At 43.8% G+C, this 17379-nt stretch overlaps 1 protein-coding gene across 5 annotated transcripts in view; it reads right to left on the bottom strand.

Moving 5' to 3' along the window:
- The window catches only part of DOP1A (DOP1 leucine zipper like protein A), a 2904166-nt gene that overhangs the window by 2826841 nt on the left and 59946 nt on the right, over positions 1–17379 (bottom strand). For all 5 annotated transcript variants that reach the window (XM_069606322.1, XM_069606321.1, XM_069606320.1 and 2 more), the window contains exon 3: positions 7489–7678. In XM_069606322.1, coding sequence (XP_069462423.1) covers positions 7489–7626 — 138 coding nt within the window. In that variant the 5' untranslated portion in view covers positions 7627–7678. The remainder of the gene's footprint in view (positions 1–7488; positions 7679–17379) is intronic.

Below are 17379 nucleotides of genomic sequence, written 5' to 3'. Positions count from 1 at the left end.
GTATGCGCTTTGAACATACAAGACTGCATCAAGGGTACTGCGAGTTCCCCAGTATTTTTAACAGGATACTACATGCTAATTTAGGCAATATTAAGGTGCCCAGTACAATTATTCAATATGTTGATTTACTGGTGTGCAGTGTCGACAAGCTCCAGTGCAGGAAGGACTCATAACACTCTTACAGCTTTGGCCCGCAAGGGATACAAAGTTGATAAGGCTAAATTACAGTACTGCCTCCAGGAGGTACTTGGGTCAATTTATCTCTATAAATGGCAAAAGAATAATCCCGGATCGCGCCGCCTCTGTGCGTGCCACTACGTAACCAAAAACAGTGAAGGAGATGGAAAAGTTCTTGGCACTATACAATCATCGTAGGGCATGGATACTTGACTATGCAGAATACACCAGGCCCCTTTTACAGGGCCTCAAGGAAGCTCAGAAAGAGGACAACAAAATAGTATGGACAGAAGACATGCTCACAATCTTCAATGACCTCAAGGAGGTCATATGTACAGCACCAGTGTTAGCAATGCCAGACGACACGCAACAGTTTTTATTTTCCCACTTCAACAGGCATGGGCCACAGGCCATTGGCCTATTACATTGGTGTGCTAGACTCAGTAATGCAGGGCCAGTTTGCATGCACATAAGCACTAGCTATTGCGGTATTTGCCATTGAGACGAGCTCCACTATTGTTATGCGATGCTCCGTAACATTGTACGTCGAGAATGCGTTTTTTGCCATTTTAGAACGCTCCAAATCTGCACTGACCACGTAGCGAGCTTCTGCATACAAGGTTATTTTTTTATCAAGCTCAAACATTCACATAGTGTGCTGCAAAACAGTCAACCCTGCTACTTTTTGACAGCAATGTGTTCTGACGAAGATTTGGCCAACCATGATTGTGTAACTTTTGAGGGAGAAGATGATGATATTCCAAAGGCCTGTGATAAACCGCTCGAAGGGGGGGGATCCTCTTCATTGACAGGTCAGCCACAATTGATCGGGATACAGGTTTATAACACACGGTGCGGCAGTGGTTCGCCTGGTGGATGGGGAGTATGGAAAACTAGTGCAAAAAAGATTACAAAGCATTTTTCAGCTCAAGCAGCTGAGTTCATAGCGCTCATTGGAGCGCTACAAGCGCCCCAGGGGTGCCACGTGACCATTTACTCAGACTCAGCATATGTCACTACCACACTGCATGCAGGTCTTGCACAGTGGATTCAGGAGAGCTGATGGGCCCCAAGTTCAACATGCTGCATTACTAGACAAACCTATTGATGCATTATCCCCAACCATCTGTAGTGGCAGCTGTAAAATGAACCGCCCACACAAATAATACAGACAAGGTCTCACTCGGTAAAGCTGTCACAGACGCAGCAACAAAAACGGCAGCTTACCTCCCAGTGCCGCAGGTCTCAGAGTAGCCTGAGTTGACACAAAACACTGGACAGTTGCCAGCATCATACAATGCCTTACCAATTGTACAGTTGATGGAGTTGTAGGGACAAGCACCACAAGAAGAGAAAGACCTTTGGGTGAAAACGTGGTGTAAACAGTCCCCGACCAATCTATTGTTTTAGCAAGAAATATCTAGGAAGGCGGTTATGCCACATCAATTACTACTGGTCGCATTCAACCAGTTACACCATCCATCACACGTCTCTAAACAGCACATTGCAGCAGACATACAGGAGGACTGTTTTGTCCCCAACCTACAAGAGAACTTAACTAAAACGGCTGTGCGTTGCACCACATGCGTTGCACCACGTGTCAAGGTTACAACACAGGGCTTACATTGAGAACCATCAGAGGCACCTTACCCCGCCCTACTGGGCCGTTCCACGAACTACACATTGATTATGCAGACATGGGTGAAAGGTACAATGGATCTCGGTACCTCATTGTGGTCGTGTGTCCCTTCTCATGATGGGTGGAGGTGGGACATGTGCACAACCGGATGCTGAGAGATTTGTGCTGCAAGGTGCAGGGATGGATGAAATGATAGCCCAGAACGAGGGTGGGAGACCTTCGAGAAATGCCAGCCTGCCTGGGATTGAGTAAGGTTTGTGAATTAGTATGACCTCGGCTTTTCCCTCTGGCCCCTTACTGCTTGCACCAGGTGTGCTGCTAAATAGAGATGTATTGTTTATTTTCCACAAGATTGCCAATTAGCCGCCACCTCATGACTGATTACGACTGCAGCATCACCCACGTGGAAGAAGATGTACAGAAGGGGCAGGGACCAATGGCTTGGCATCCCCTTTGGAGCAGGCGGCCTATGTATAGGGTCTCACCAACCTGCCATGCAGGTTTCTACTGCATGTAATGATGTCACTGATTGCACAATGTACCTTAAAGTGTTGCTCATGCAGATTTTGGCAGAACGTTCCGCGGCAGCGCAGTTCTTTGTTGGAGCTTTCCATTTTTGTGTGGAAATAAAGCTGGTCATCCTTGCAAAAGGTGTTTTGAGCCTTTTTTCCCTAGCGGGTTGTATTTATTCTGGTGTGGGATCTCCTACACCACACCCCCAACGCACCAGCCCTTTTTAATGTATTCATGTCGGACTGGGGCTTGCTGCCAACTTCAATTCATGCTTTTCCACCTAGATTCCACCTGGATTAAACGGTCATCCCATACAGTGGTTACTCTACGTGTAGGGCTCCAAAGGCAACTTGCAGCCCCAGAAACGTATGCCGGTAAAAACAGCTTTAAAATCAATGTAGCCAAATCTAGCATCTTGAGATTCCAGACGAACAGCTTTTGCAGCAAATAGAAATACAAATGGTTTGTCTTAAATCTCTCTATGGTGGTTGTGTACGAGTACAGGTTCCTTGGCACTTGTGTTAATAACAGCTGGTTCCATGTGTTCATTCTGCCGTAAAAATATTGCAATGCAAAAATATCGCCATATTTTTGCAGCAAAATTCACACATGGACCCTGCGGGGGACACCCCCGCAACCCTCGCATCATTTTTTAATGTGCGGGGGACACCCCCGCAACCCACGCTCCAACATAATATCCCCAACAAAAATATCACCTATGGCGAACCAAACGGCCACATCTACTGCAATATTTTTGTTGGGGATATTATGTAGTGATACCCAACAGCTTTAGGTACCTTCTGAATGTAGTCCAACTACGCCATAAGGCGTGTTTGGCTGCGGCGCAAGGACTGTTTATTTTCTGCAGATATGGACAATATGCCATCTGCCCAATTTTGCTTTTCTATAAACAGAAGGTGGTGGCGATTTTAACCTATGGAGCCGAATGCAAGCTTGGCCTCAGTGGGGTGTTGTGGAAGGCGCTGGAATGCCTTTTTTGGAATAAAAGTATTGCGTCTTCCCCAGAATATTCCCATTTAACCAGTACGTTGTAAGTTAGGCCTCCTATCACTTTCTATCATGGACAAATGGAAGGTGCTTTCCTTCTTGAGAAAGTGCCTTCTGGCTCAGGAGAACTCTATATTGCCATTTCTTAATGAAACGACCCAGATGGAATCAGACACTGTTCAATAAGCTTGGGGCAATGATTGCTTGGCTTGTATGAGCTAAGCAGATAACAATATAGAGCTGCTACTTACCAACCCAGCCAAAGCTAAAGAAAAGCTTTGGAGATTTGAGTGTATGGGATACATGTTTAAATATCTGGAGAAATTTCGATCGGCAGCATATAGAGATACATTTTTAAGGCTGTGGCTGAATTTGATCTCCACTCGAGAGATTTTGGGAGCCCACAAGAGATGGAATAAGGAACATCAGTGCTGTTGTTTTTGTAATGCTCGGTCTGAAATCGAACACAGTAAAACATCTGCTGCTAGCCTGTCCTTCTCTGGTGAAGGGATTATTATTGGTAAAAGCTGAAGAAATATAAAGGGCCTGATTCACAGAGCGTTTTGCTATGGGACTGCACCATTATAAAACGCTTCTGTGAATCAAGCCCAAAGTGTTTACCAAGGAACAGAAATGGTCTTTGTTATTCAGTAGTCGATATGTAAATGCACTTTGGCAGTCATTCGCTTCGTAAACTACATTGATTTGGGTGATGGAAAACTGTTGTTTTATTAATAGTTTTTTTATGATTTAATCCAAGTTGGTTGATTTTATGGAAGTAATTGTATATTTATTTTACATTGTAAAGGCAAATGAGTGGGGGCTCCACTTTAATAACATCTATCGTACTCCCTTGCCAGATACCCACCTAGAGTGGGACAAAATTGAACTCGATCATATGGTACAATTTGACCGAGAGAATATCTTACATTATATATCTAAAATGAGTACCTCTCGAGCCTCAGGACCGGACGGCCTTCACAATTCATTAATCAAACAGAACAAGGTCATATAGGCTGATATTTTATACCTTATCTTCAAGGAGATCATGAGAATTGGACATATAACCCCCTCGTGGCAAACATCTGTGATACTTCCCATATTTAAAAAAGGTGATCGCTCAAATCCAACATCTTACGGACCAATTGCTCTCCTAGATTGCCCGGGGAAATCTTTGCCCGAATGATCTTGAGGGAATTCAACAAATGGCTAGATAAACTGAAACATAGGGACCCCTTTCAAACGGGCTTTATTCCGGGGCTAGGTACGGTAATTAACCTAACGATTCTGAATGCCATTATTATGCAGGGAAACGAAATAAACAACCAATATATGTGGCCTTTGTTGATTTTAGGTCAGCATTTGACCTTGTCCCAAGAGAATTACTCTTTAAAAAGTTAATGGACCTGGACTGTCCGTGGTTCATCCTAAAATGGATTGTAGAATTCCACTCAAATATGTCCATTCAAATCAGGTTGAATAATGTTGGACTTTTGTCGGAACCCATAAGAACTACTCAGGGTTTGAAACAGGGTTGCCTCCTGGCATCTGCCCTTTTTAATTTCTTCATCAGGGACATTGGGATTGGCTTTTGCAGTGGGATTACAGATCCTGTGAAGCTAAATGGCTCAATTATGAATTGGCTTCTTTACGCTGATGATATGGTTCTCATATCTCAAACACCTGTCGGACTGCGTAATATGTTGAATGTACTGGATGTATATGCTAGTAAAAATTGTATCAGCATTAATCTTAAAAAGACACAAGTCATGCAACTTGGGACAAAAAAAAGACAAAAACGCTATCAGTGGAGCTTACAAAACATTGCCTTACAGGTAGCGCACACATATATCTATTTGGGTATCTGTGTGAATGATCACATTTCTGACAGACCATATGAGGACTATCTACAGCTAAAACAGAAAACGCCTCTGTCTCAAATGAGTCTTATCCGTAGGAAATACTGTACATTTTCTATTAGTCCCTTAATTGTATACTTCAAGCAAAAATATATACCTACCATACTTTATGGCTCGGAAACTAAAAAGTGTCGACCTTACTCATACTGGTTGAAATTCAAGAGCCTCTACTGGAAGAAGTCACTGCTGCTACCCATGTCTGAATCTATGTGTGCTATTAGACATGAAGGGACTTATTTCAGTTTATGCAATTTACAAGTGGAAAATCTGTCAATTGTATAGGAAATGTATAATGAAGGAATATAATAATGGCTTGTTCTTGATGCTGTCGAATTACCATTTAACATCTAATGATCCATTTGCCAAGAGTTGGTGCACTTTTGCTTGTAAAATCTTGACAAGTGCAAGCATAACACATGAGCTACTAACAGAAAACCCAGATAAAGCTAAAATTAAGCTATGGAGAGCTGACTGGATTAAAACAAGAACTGCATGTTTGACAATACAAAAATTCGATCGGAATCCTTTTGCTCTCAAAGTCTATGGTCAGGCTGAAAAATATCTAAATATCTATCTCAATCTCCTAACCCGACCCATTGATCTGACTTCTTGAGATTCAGACTGAACATTTGGCCTACGAAAGAAAAAATGGTCAAATGGGGAAAAATTTCGGAGGACAACCTTGAATGCCGTTTCTGTAAACAAATGGACGAAACTTGAAAACATCTATTGGTTGAGTGTAAAGTCTTCTTATAGTTACAAATGTTTTATTTTAAGCATTTGTTTGACATTAACCATGAGTTGTATCTTGATGAATTATGGTTAAGAATGTATACTGGAAACTCTAAACGCTCAAGATATGCGGTTGTGAATTACTTAAATCAACTGAAGATCAAACTTAGTGCTAACCCTGAAGCTCTTGGCCTGGATAACAAGGGAGTTAATCCTGGTTAAGCATGAGTTGATATATTGTCTCATTGGGTCGAATGCTATGAATGTAACTTAAATGTAATTTTTTGTAATTGTTGTATTTGTTCTAACATTATTTATTAGAATGTTTTATTTATCTTTTGTACACTTATGTTGAAAGGTCAGATTCATTTCTTGACCAAAACAACATTAAAAAAATATGTTTTTTTTTTTTTACATTGTAAAGGTTGAACTGTTTTTAACCATATACGTTTGTGAAAGTGTGATGTATGATCAGGGTTGGACCCAGCCCCATAACAGTTGGCGGGCTGAAATTTTGGCCCACAGTCGGCATACCAGTCTGGGGTGTACTGGCGATAATGAAATTTGACCAAGCCCACCCATTCACCCTGCACAGGGGTGGAGCGGGGTCCGGCCCTGTACTATCAGTATAGGCGATGTCGGGAGATTGATGATTTTGTGATTTTTCAAAAATAGGAACTTAATACACAATATAACATACAGAAGGCTATAGAAGACCCCCCACGTGCATGTCAGCTACAGACGCGAGCAGCGCCGCGGGAGAATGCTAGTACTCTAAATAAAAAAATGAGTATTATGACATTGGAAATAGGGAAAGGCACAACTTGATGATTCCCATATGATGTGTGTTAGTCAAATTATTTGTATGAGCTTGCTGGAATGATGAAAGCTCAGTATTAATAATTCATTGCGCACTCTGTATACACACCTAATACTACCCTTTAAAACATTAGTCTTTTGGTAGCCTATTATTCTATACAAATATCAAGATAAATATGTTTATCTGAGACGCCCATTATGAGTTCCACTGGTTTTGATCAGGACTGTGCTCTTCAGAAGACCGCTATACCATGCAGGGTTCAAAATTGAGGGGTGCTAGGAGCTATTTAGCTCCTACTAGCAATGAGAGCCTGGTTATCTTGAAACCAACAGCTACATTTGGCCCCCCAGGTAACTGGTGCCTTACAAACATGCATATGTTACAATAACTTGAGTATTTGAAAATACTAATGATGAAATATGAGGACACATCTATGTCGATAATGAAGCAAACACAGTGGATACAAAGTTACAGTGTGCATCTAATGTGCAAGTTAAATTTGCGGCGCGCTGTGTACTCACTCCCGGTTCCTTAGCAGTAGCTCCTGCCTACTGGGATATGCTTGACCCCAGGAGCTGGGTTCAGCTCCTGCTCACTGAATCTTAATTTCGAACCCAGCCTTGAAGAGACTTTACAATTTTTCATTGTTTCATTCTTTGAAGAAAATATCTAGCTCTTACCTTGTTAAGTTTCCCAAGTGCTGATATCAAATCTGCCCATTCACTCGAGTACTCAAAGTTTTTCAAAGCTTTGTCAACAGCCGCAACATAGTTCCTGTACTTGGAGTCACTCAGTAACTCCACCTCCTCTGTATTCATCCTCCTGCAAGTCTCAATAGAGACGAGCGCCAAACGTGGGCAATTTCATCACCTAAAAAAATACAAAACAATTCAATTTCAGAGAATAAAATGCACACCTGCCTACTGCATTCATCTAAAGTTAGATTACTGCAAATATTAAATTTTCCAGAAAACTGTGCTTTGAATATTATGTTGAAACTAGGTATTGTATTCTTTAAAAATACGGTGCTCTGATTATTATGTCAATTCCTCCAATAAAAAACAGCCTGTACTGTTGCCATCAAGCAATTCACAAAGCTTTTGTTACACAACCAGATTCTTCAATGGTTTTCTAATCGTTCTTGAGGTCTTGCGCAAGGACAAGCACATTTATAAAACGTCAACTTTAGGACCCATTAACAGGGACATGTTTGATACTGTATTGTGGTTGGGGGACCATATCTTTTTTGGAAGGCAAGTGAGCAACAATGCTGGACAGAATAGACCAATCAAATGAAGCTGCCAGGGAATAGTTTGAGTCTAATGTGACTTTTGTTTGTACTCCCTCAAATAAATCGAGAGAGGCTTATCTTATGGTACGTTGAGGGAACTTTGAAGGATCATGAGCTTGTCTGAGGCCCCATTGTCTGTCAGTCATGACCATCGAAACATAGGTCGTAAATGGGTGCAAACCTTTTTTTATTTATTTTTTTTTTTTACAGCCAATGACAATATGTCATTTTTCATCAAAGCTCCTAGGTTTATGACATTTTGTATTACATTTCCGACTGCATTCATCCATATTCCTGTTTTCGCCATTTTGTTTACATTTATCTTTTTTTTTTTTTTCCGCTCTGGAAAAAAATGAAAAATATATGCAGCCATTATGTTGGTACCCTTCGTTCAAAGGAAAATTTGCCATTTAGAGCTTGGTTGCCTGTAATGGGACAAGCGAAGAGCATGGCTCGTACAGATTCGAAAAAAGCTGCATTTTCACCTTAGAAACAACTGGGATATTAGTTCATAAAAACACATCGGATACAGAAATAGAACCCAAATGAAAGCAAGGTGCGTTCACACCTTTACTATAAATGGTTGGGGCTGCAAAGGATGAAATGATTCTCCATTCTTTCCCCTGTTTCCCTTCTCTCTCTCTCTCTCTCTCTCTCTCTCTCTCTAATACAAACTTCTTTTTTTTTTTTAAACTTTATTTTGGTTTTTGGAAGATCATAACAAAGAAATTCCAACAATGTGCCACGTGTTCCCCGCTTCCCCCCTGAGGGTACAGTAGTGGGGTGTGTCATAGTCGTACAATTATGCAGAAGAGTCAGTTTACAGCGCTTGCCAAGGAGGTATAGGAACCAGTGAGACATTAATTATTGAGGTGGGCTGACAAAGGAGTTTGGGGGTCAAACAAGAACCTGATTTTCAGTTTTTTTCACAAAGAAATACAGACAGGAGACAATTATTTACGTCAGTATTTTTGTGTAAAAAAAGGAAAGAAGAAAATGTTTAATACATGGTTGGTCTAGCAACAATAGTGTGTTAAAAGTGCTTATTTACAATATTCAAAAGAAAGCGAATTTACTGAGGAGATTTAATGGCATAGACAACAGTGTTCTTGCTAGAGGTCCTACTGCTTTCCTATTCGCCGGCCTCTCCACATCGCACGTTCGCTGCATTTAGCAGGTGTGAGATTTCATTTTATATGCGTAATATGTTTATAATGCAAACTGTTAGGTACTTGGCTGCAATAACTGCAATATTCCTTACATGGTGATTTCTTCTTTATAGGTGTATTTTCTTCCTTTAGAATGGGTTTTGGACATTGGTGTTTGATATGGAGGGTAAATGTACGTGCCTGGAACAAGATACCCATTAAGTTTCCGTCTTGGAACATACATGGGTTTTCATCACAGTTTGTCATACAGGCCAACACACAATGTATCCTTTGCAGGAACACCAAACCCTACATCTCACCAACCACCTCCCACACATTTAATTCACTGCACTGTCGATATGCACAAAAGAAACAAACGTCACCTCTCACATCCCCACGGAGTGAGGCTAGATAAAATATCCATTTAGAATTGATTATTTGTGGGTTGAGGGAACATTGCAGCAGGAAATTCTAACTCAAGTGCTATCTTTCCTAAAATCAAAAAGTGCTCCTATTCCCTGGTGTTTTGTAGATGTGTCAATAGAAGGTTAAACTAAGTGCATTGCTTACATTCCTTTTATCACCCCATTGGTGATTGCAGGCCCATATTAAAAAGTGTCCGATTTCTTTTGAATTTTCAAATAAATACATAAATATTGTATTTTACCAACCAGCCTGGTTCATGATCCATTGTGACCCAGGGTATTTGAAAAGGGGGTGTGATATGAGTGGTGCACCATCTCAATATTGAATCTAACATAAAAAGATAAGCATTTCAGTCGTGTGCTGCATACTAGGCCGAGACCAAGGTGAGACTCCTCTCGTGAGAGAAGATCCTCTCTTTGTGGAAGACGAATCGGAGGGGACAGATGGACATTTTTTAGAAGGTCCGGGTACCACGTTCTCCTTCCCAATCCGGACCAATTCGGATCATAGATTTCCTGAACCTCCTTATTACATGAGGAATGACGGGGACTGGAGGAAACGCATACAGGAGTGGAAATTCCCAGTCCACCACAAACGCGTCTCCTAGAGCTCCTCTCGGGGGGGGGGAAATTCCCTTGAGCAGAATAGTTCACACTTCCTGTTGACACTGGACGCGAACAGGTCCACTTGAGTGGTTCCGCAATGGCTGAAGATCTCTTGAAGGACTTCCTGAGCTAGTGCCCACTTGTGGGAGACTGTGCTCTGCCTGCTCAAAGCGTCCACTGCCATGTTCTTCTCTAGGTGAACTGCCGACAGAGAGATTCCTTCTAGTATGGTAGTGACCCTATACCTCCTCTTTTGTTGAGGTAGTACATGGCCACTGTGTTGTCCGTCATTATCAGGACATTCTTTCCCCGTTCAGAGGGCAGAAAGGCCTTCAGCACTAGTCTGATTGCCCTCAGCTCTAAAAGGTTGATATGTAGTTTGGACTCCGATGGAGACCAACGACCGCTGATGGTCAAATCGTTGGTATGGGCTCCCCACCACGTGAGTGAAGCATCCGTCACTAGGGTTATCTCCAGCCATGGTTACCAAAAAGGTTCTCAGTCAAAAATGTTTTCCCAACAGGCGCACCACTGAAGGTCCAGTGAGACTGTTTGGGATTTGTAAAAGATCGGACATCCTTCCTGAGAACTGTGACCGCTGGGTCCTGAGAGCCCATTGAAGAGATCTCATTCTCAGGCGAGCCTGTGGCACCAGAAAGATGCAGGATGCCATCAGGCCAAGCAACCTCAAAAAGTCGAAGGCTGGGAGATGTTGGGCTTTTTGGAATTTTGTCACTATCTGTAAAATGTCTTGAGGCCTCACCTCTGGTGGCGAGGCTTTTCCCAGGGATGCATCCAGGACTGCTCCGATAAACTGGAGTCTTTGTGATGGTATCATGTGGGAATTCTTGAAGTTGAGGGAGAAGCCCAGCCTATGGAGGGAGTGGCAGGTATGGTTTAGATGATCCAGGGTTGTTCCGGGGAACTGACCCTGATCAACCAATCGTCCAGGTAGGGGTAGACGTGAATCCCCCCTCTCCTGAAACTCGCTGCCACAACCGCCATTAGGTTGGTGAAAACCCTCGGCAGAACCCGAAACTGATAGTGAGAGTTGCCAATGGCGAACATCAGGTACTTTCTGTGCTTTTGATGGATTTGCACATGAAAGTTAGCATCCTGAAGGTCCAGAGATACCAACCAATCCTGAAGCTAGAGGGCCTGAAGGATCAGAGAATGGGTAACAATCTTGAACTTGTGCTTCCAGAAGAACTTGTTCAATTCTCGTAAGTCCAAGATAGGTCTAATTTCTCCGTCCTTTTTCGGAATTAGAAAATAAGGAGAGTACCAACCTGTGTTCCTCTTCGCTAAAGGTACCGGTTCCATAGCACTTTTCTCTAGCAGGTCTAGAATTTCCTGCATAAGGAGCGGGTTTGGAAACTTCAAAGAGTTGTTCCCCGGGGGATGACTCTGAGGTGTGCGTAGAAAAGGCAGTCAGTAACCCTGGGCAACTGTCTCCATTGCCCAAGCATCTGAAGTAATAGCCTGCCATTCTGTCAGATGTTGAGTTAACCTGCCTCCTACTGCTGTCTTGTGATATAAGACATCAGAGAGGTTTTGAGGCGGCTGATGCAGAGGCTGAGGGTAAGGTAGCCCCTGCTGCCGCGGCTTTAGTACCTCTGCCCCGTCCACCACAGGGAAATCGTCTCTGCCCTCTTTGAGCTGGCTGTCCTCTGCCTTTTCCGAATGTGGAATAATAGCGAAAGGACCAGCCCATCCAGGGCACACCTGTGGGGCGGTTCAGAGTTTGCCTTATCGCAGCTCCAAGGGATTTGGCTGCCACCTTGGAAGTTTGCAACTTCTCCAAACTGTCATCAGCTTTCTTACCAAATTGAGTGCCGTCAAAGGGCATATTCAGAAGCCTGGACTGTACATCTGGGGCAAATCCCGACTTCCGCAACCACAGAAATCTGCGGATTGTCGTACTAGCTGCCATGGCTCTGCTGATGCCATCAACAGAGTCGAGACCGGTCTGGAGGGATTCGCACATAGCGTCCTTTCCATCCTTGATAAGGTTCAAGAAACCGTACCTTGCCTCCAATTCAGGGATATGGCAGCCGCCATTGAAACACAATCCCAAAGGGTGTGGCTAAACCTCACCAGTGTGGATGTGGCATTAGCAGACTTTAAGGTCATGCTGCATGCTGAGAAAACTTTCTTGGCCACGGCATCAAACTTTTTATCATCACAATCCTGCAGGATTGTGGGATATGCATTCTGCTTTCCAGAAGAAGTTGCAGCTTGTACAACCAAACTTTCTGGAGTTGGGTGTTTTGACAGATATAGAGGATCTGCAGCTGATGCTCTATACTTCGCTGTCAATCTTTTACTGATTGCAGGGATCACATCCGGTGCTTACCAGTTGGTAGACACCTTTTTATGCAAAGCCTTGTGAAAGGGGACAACAGGGTCCTCCTGTGGTCCCTTGTCAAGTATATCAGTTAGGTCATCTTGCTCGTTGACAGGTGTGGGCCTAGACCACCCCATATATTCCATCACTCTATTAATGAGCATTCTGTAATTGCCTTCTGCATGATCCCCTGGATCAGGCTTACCGAAGTCAACCTCTGGGGAAGTATCAATCCCACTTGCTTCATGCAGGGAGTCCTGCAGATGTTTCATTCTGGACTCTTCTGAGACCAGTTCTTCTGGGATAGAAGGTCTTCCATACTCCAGACCAAAAGTGACTTTCATCATCAGATATTTAATGTAAGCTGAAAATATCCTTGTATGTAAGCTGAAAATATCCTTGTCCTTGTGCCCCGATACCCTTGGGTCTGGTGCGCGTTACAAATAAACAAACAAACAAACCCTCCTCATAAATAGAGGATAGAGTTTTGAAGAAATCTGAACGAGATTGAGGAACATATGTTTTTTCAAATGAAGTACGAGCTATTGATGTCACTATTGGTGCAGAAATAGTTGAAATCGTCGACGTAGACGTCAGTTGCCTTGATGAAACAATTATAGGTTTCGAGGCAGTCGACGAAATCGACAGTGATGACGTCTTTGACAAAGTCGTCGAGGGTAATGTCCTGAACGGCGTCGAGGGGGTCGACGATCACAGCGTTGATGACCTTTCTTTCGACGGAGTTGCCAATGGCGTCAATGCCGCAGTGTTCCGCTTAGACGGCTTCAACAAATGAGTCGATAGTGACCACGTCTTGTGCGTCACAGAGGCTTTTTCTCGACTCAAGGGTTTTTCACGCTCGCGAGGAGTATCTCTCGCCGAGGTTGAAGACTCACAGCTTTTGTGTTTGCCAGGCTTTTCTCCTCGGGTATCGCCTCTAGTTGTCTTCGAGGGGGGCAAGGCCGTGTTCTCGAACACCTTAAGCATACTTTTGCAGATTTCTTCCCACTGTGCCGGGGAACTGTTTTTGGTAGGACATATTACTCTCTCCGGTGAACTGGAGGATGACGTGGATGGCGATCTATGGCGCCTTTTCTGACTATGTTTCAAAGCAGGTGAATGGTGTGATCCGCTTCGAGAAAGTGACTGGGAGTGTTTTTTGCGACAAGGAGACGATGGTCTCGACTCATCGGAAGTGCGTTTGGAAGGGGTAATGGACTTTTGGGGCTTACCGCTCTCCAGCTTCCCTCTGCAATCCCTCAAGGCCTTCGCCGTCATGGACATACACTTGTCACATTCTGAACAAGGATGCTCTGCCCCAAGGCACCACAGACAGACCCTGTGTGGATCTGTCAGACATCTTAGACCCGCAGTCATAGCATTTTTTGAAACCGGACAGGGGCGTAGATGAAGATGCCATCTCGTATCGAGGTTTAGAAGATTTTCACAGAAGCACTTGAGGAATTTCGATTTTCTCACAGAACCGAGTGTTGAATTCCCGATGCTCATGAAGCGCAGAAAAACAGAACTGAGCAATGGACGCTGCGCACGCTACTTACACCCATGATTATGTCGACGTTGTGACGGAGGCCTCCGAGGGACAAGGACTCGACAGGCGTCGATGCGCAGCGCCCTCTATTGGCAAAAACATGTTTCCGAAGCAACAAGCTGGATATTAGAAATATCAAAGATAAGGAATATGTAGGAGGACACAATCCATTTGAAATATGTACTGAGTGAAGCCAATTTCAATCATATAATTAAAGCATATGTTTACTGATCAAGGACCAAGCCAAGAGTTTAAGTCCTTGCTTTCTTTGTTATTAGTAGAGCCCTGTATATCAGTTTAACTGGCAATGGTAAGACGTGTTGGTGGGAAAAGACCCAGCACCACATGTATGATAGTTTTAAAACCAGTGAGGTCATTCATCAATTCTGGTCTTCTGAATAGAATATCTCAAAAGGGAGAGATCCTCCCCTGATAGCAAATCCAACAAGTATCCGACAAACGTCTGCAATGTTGCATTTTGGATGGGATCCCAACATAAGTCGTCAATTATACGCTGTTAATAGTAACAGAGGTATATATCTACAGTAATTGTGGAAAGGTTTGAGCATATCTGACTTTATTATCACTCACTGAGGTGCAGCTTGAGAATCACATCCCGCATATTGCTACTTCCTGCTTTGCCTCCAGTAGTTTGTCTGCAGTGGATGGCAAATGAGCTGCCAAGTGAGCCACATGGAGGATCGGTGGAGTATCAAAAACATGTAGCTGTAGAACAGCAGACAGGTCTAGAAATCAGTGAGACAAGGTGACTGATCAGGTATTTTCTTTATTCAGTAAATTTTATTTACATTTCTGGTAGTCAAACAGGACAGTGCACCTCTGAGGCAAGCCTTAAGCAGAGGATGTAGTAATACTAATTCTGGCCCTTTATCATCAGCCCACTGGCTTTTCCAAGTGTTGTAGTGCTTTTGAACGATTTAAAACTATCGTGTTAATAGGGCTAAAACAAACATATTTGACATTTTACAATATTTTGCAAAAGCCTTGTTTGAAGAACATCATTACCACTGGATGAAAAATTGCTTCAAATATTAAGGAGTAAATATTAATAAAAATACTCCCACTACCTAGTTTCAACAAATATAAGTGACCACTTGGTAGGTATCTACGCAGAATATACAAGATAGGAAATGTCAGGACGGCCACCCATGTCCACAAACGAGACTAACTCAAATATACAGTGTACAAAGAATTTACTTAGGATTGTGTACAGGTTGGGACCAAAACAAAAAAAGTAATACTGCAGATAAAAAGTAACTTAAAGGTGCGACAGGGTCCGCCACAAATAACCACTCCACTGTCTGTCGGTCCCAGGGTGTTTATTGAACTTATAATAAATAGCGTGTCCAAGGGATTCTCGGTTAGTTTTCAGGGCTAGCCATGTTCTTAAGGAAAGTTGGTGCCAGGGCCGTCCATCCCCAACTACTTCCTGCCAATTTACCCCGTGCCTAGCCTAGACGTCCTTAACAGGGATGTTGGTGTTATCGTCAGGTGACACCAATTTGTCTTCGTCAACCTTAGGCTACAGGTGGTTTCCCAAAGTCGATGTCCGACTTACTCCCCAGGGGTCTTCTAGCTCTCCCAAAACGCTTAGTGATTTATGGGAGCTATAGGGATAAAGCCTTTTTCCGCTGTGTACCACCGACTTGCCACACACACAATCTCACAAGGGCCTTTGGGCAGGTCCATCATTAATACATTATTTTCTGGTGGGCTAGTGGAGTGGGCATGTTTATGGCCTTTCTGTAGGCCTTTCTTTATTTTACAAACTTCCTGGTGGTTTAGTCTGCGTTTTATTAGTAAGACCTATGTGAAGGTATTACTAATTAATGAATGTATTTATTAATGTAAATCCCTGGTGGTGCATACTGCTGCCTGGATTTTACAGCTGCACTGCAACAGTCTCTCTGGTGCAGGTCCACCCTATCCCTCTCCTGGCAGACCGGGATGCCAAAATCTCTTGGTGCGGCTGCACCGTCTGCCTTGCCAGGGCTCAGCGGGCGGCCTCTGCTGCCCCACCTCTCGCTGGTGTTGTGCGGCTCCTGCAGCAGATCTGTCTTTTTCCTGCCACGATGGGTGGTCCTGCCTCTCTGCTCCGGTGCTCTGCACCCTCACGTTCCTCCCCGGTGTCTTTCCCGATTACGGCAGTGTCCGCCGCGGCACTGCCGCCAAAGCATATTGGGGCAGCTTTCACGCTACTACAAATGCAGGTAAGAAGCAGTAGGTGGGGGGCCTGCCCACACTCGTTCAGGCTGCCTCCCCCACTTGACAAGGCCTGTTCCTAGGCCTCGTAACAAAGCTCTCTCCCTCCCAGGATCTGGAGCCGACCCCTCCTAGACTTAGTGCCCACGTTAGTAAATTTCTTGGAAAGGGTTTGCTTTTAAATGATTTTAAATTGTATCTCTCTTTGTCGCAAGTGGAAGACACTTTCGTTATTATCGTAAAAAAGTCATACACGTCCCCCACCGTAATTTACACCCCCAGGCCCTCACTCCACATATTGCCAGGGTTATATTTCTTTTATAGTTGTTGTCCATACTAATGGCGTAGATCGTTTTGAGTCTGGGGTGTTCCGTGGGATCTCTCCATTATCTCTCTCTCGCACTGGGAGGGCTATGCCAGTCTAGTGGCTGTTATTGCCACACATACTACTTCAGAGTGAAGGGCCTGGTATTGTAGCCAGTCAGTATGTGCCATCCGGTGTTGCCCTAACCTGGGTGAAGGGTATGGGTGTGTCATCCGCAAATAGGTTCATCAACCTGACACACCCCCAATGAGTCTGTTGCAGCGCATGTACCCGTTCTGAGCAACCATATAAAAGTAGGACTTAAAGCGAGATCCACCGAGGGGCTATCCGTACGTTAGGGCCAGTGATCCTGCGCATCTTGTGCCATTGCGCTAGTGTGGGGCCTATTATGGGGTGTGGTGTGAGGGGGGTATCGCCAAGATCTCTCAGGGTATGAGTGGAAGGAGGGCCTGAAGTTCAATCAAATGCCAGCTGGAGGTGTCCTCCCCATAGAGCCACCCTATCTGTGCAGCCATATAGTACGTTTGCCATGATGGCAATGCCAGACCGCCATCCGGTTTAGCGGCCTGCAGAACGTGTCTATTTACTCTGGCCCTTTTTGCCCTCCATACAAAATCTCGTCACCTGCCGATCAAACTCAGCAAATTATTCTATGGT

This window comes from Ambystoma mexicanum, chromosome 4p, assembly GCF_040938575.1.
Source record: "Ambystoma mexicanum isolate Mex_15411 chromosome 4p, UKY_AmexF1_1, whole genome shotgun sequence".
Taxonomy (NCBI): Eukaryota; Metazoa; Chordata; class Amphibia; order Caudata; family Ambystomatidae; genus Ambystoma; species Ambystoma mexicanum.
The sequence above is the reverse complement of the archived record's forward strand: the minus strand, read 5'-3'. Positions and strand labels throughout refer to the sequence as shown.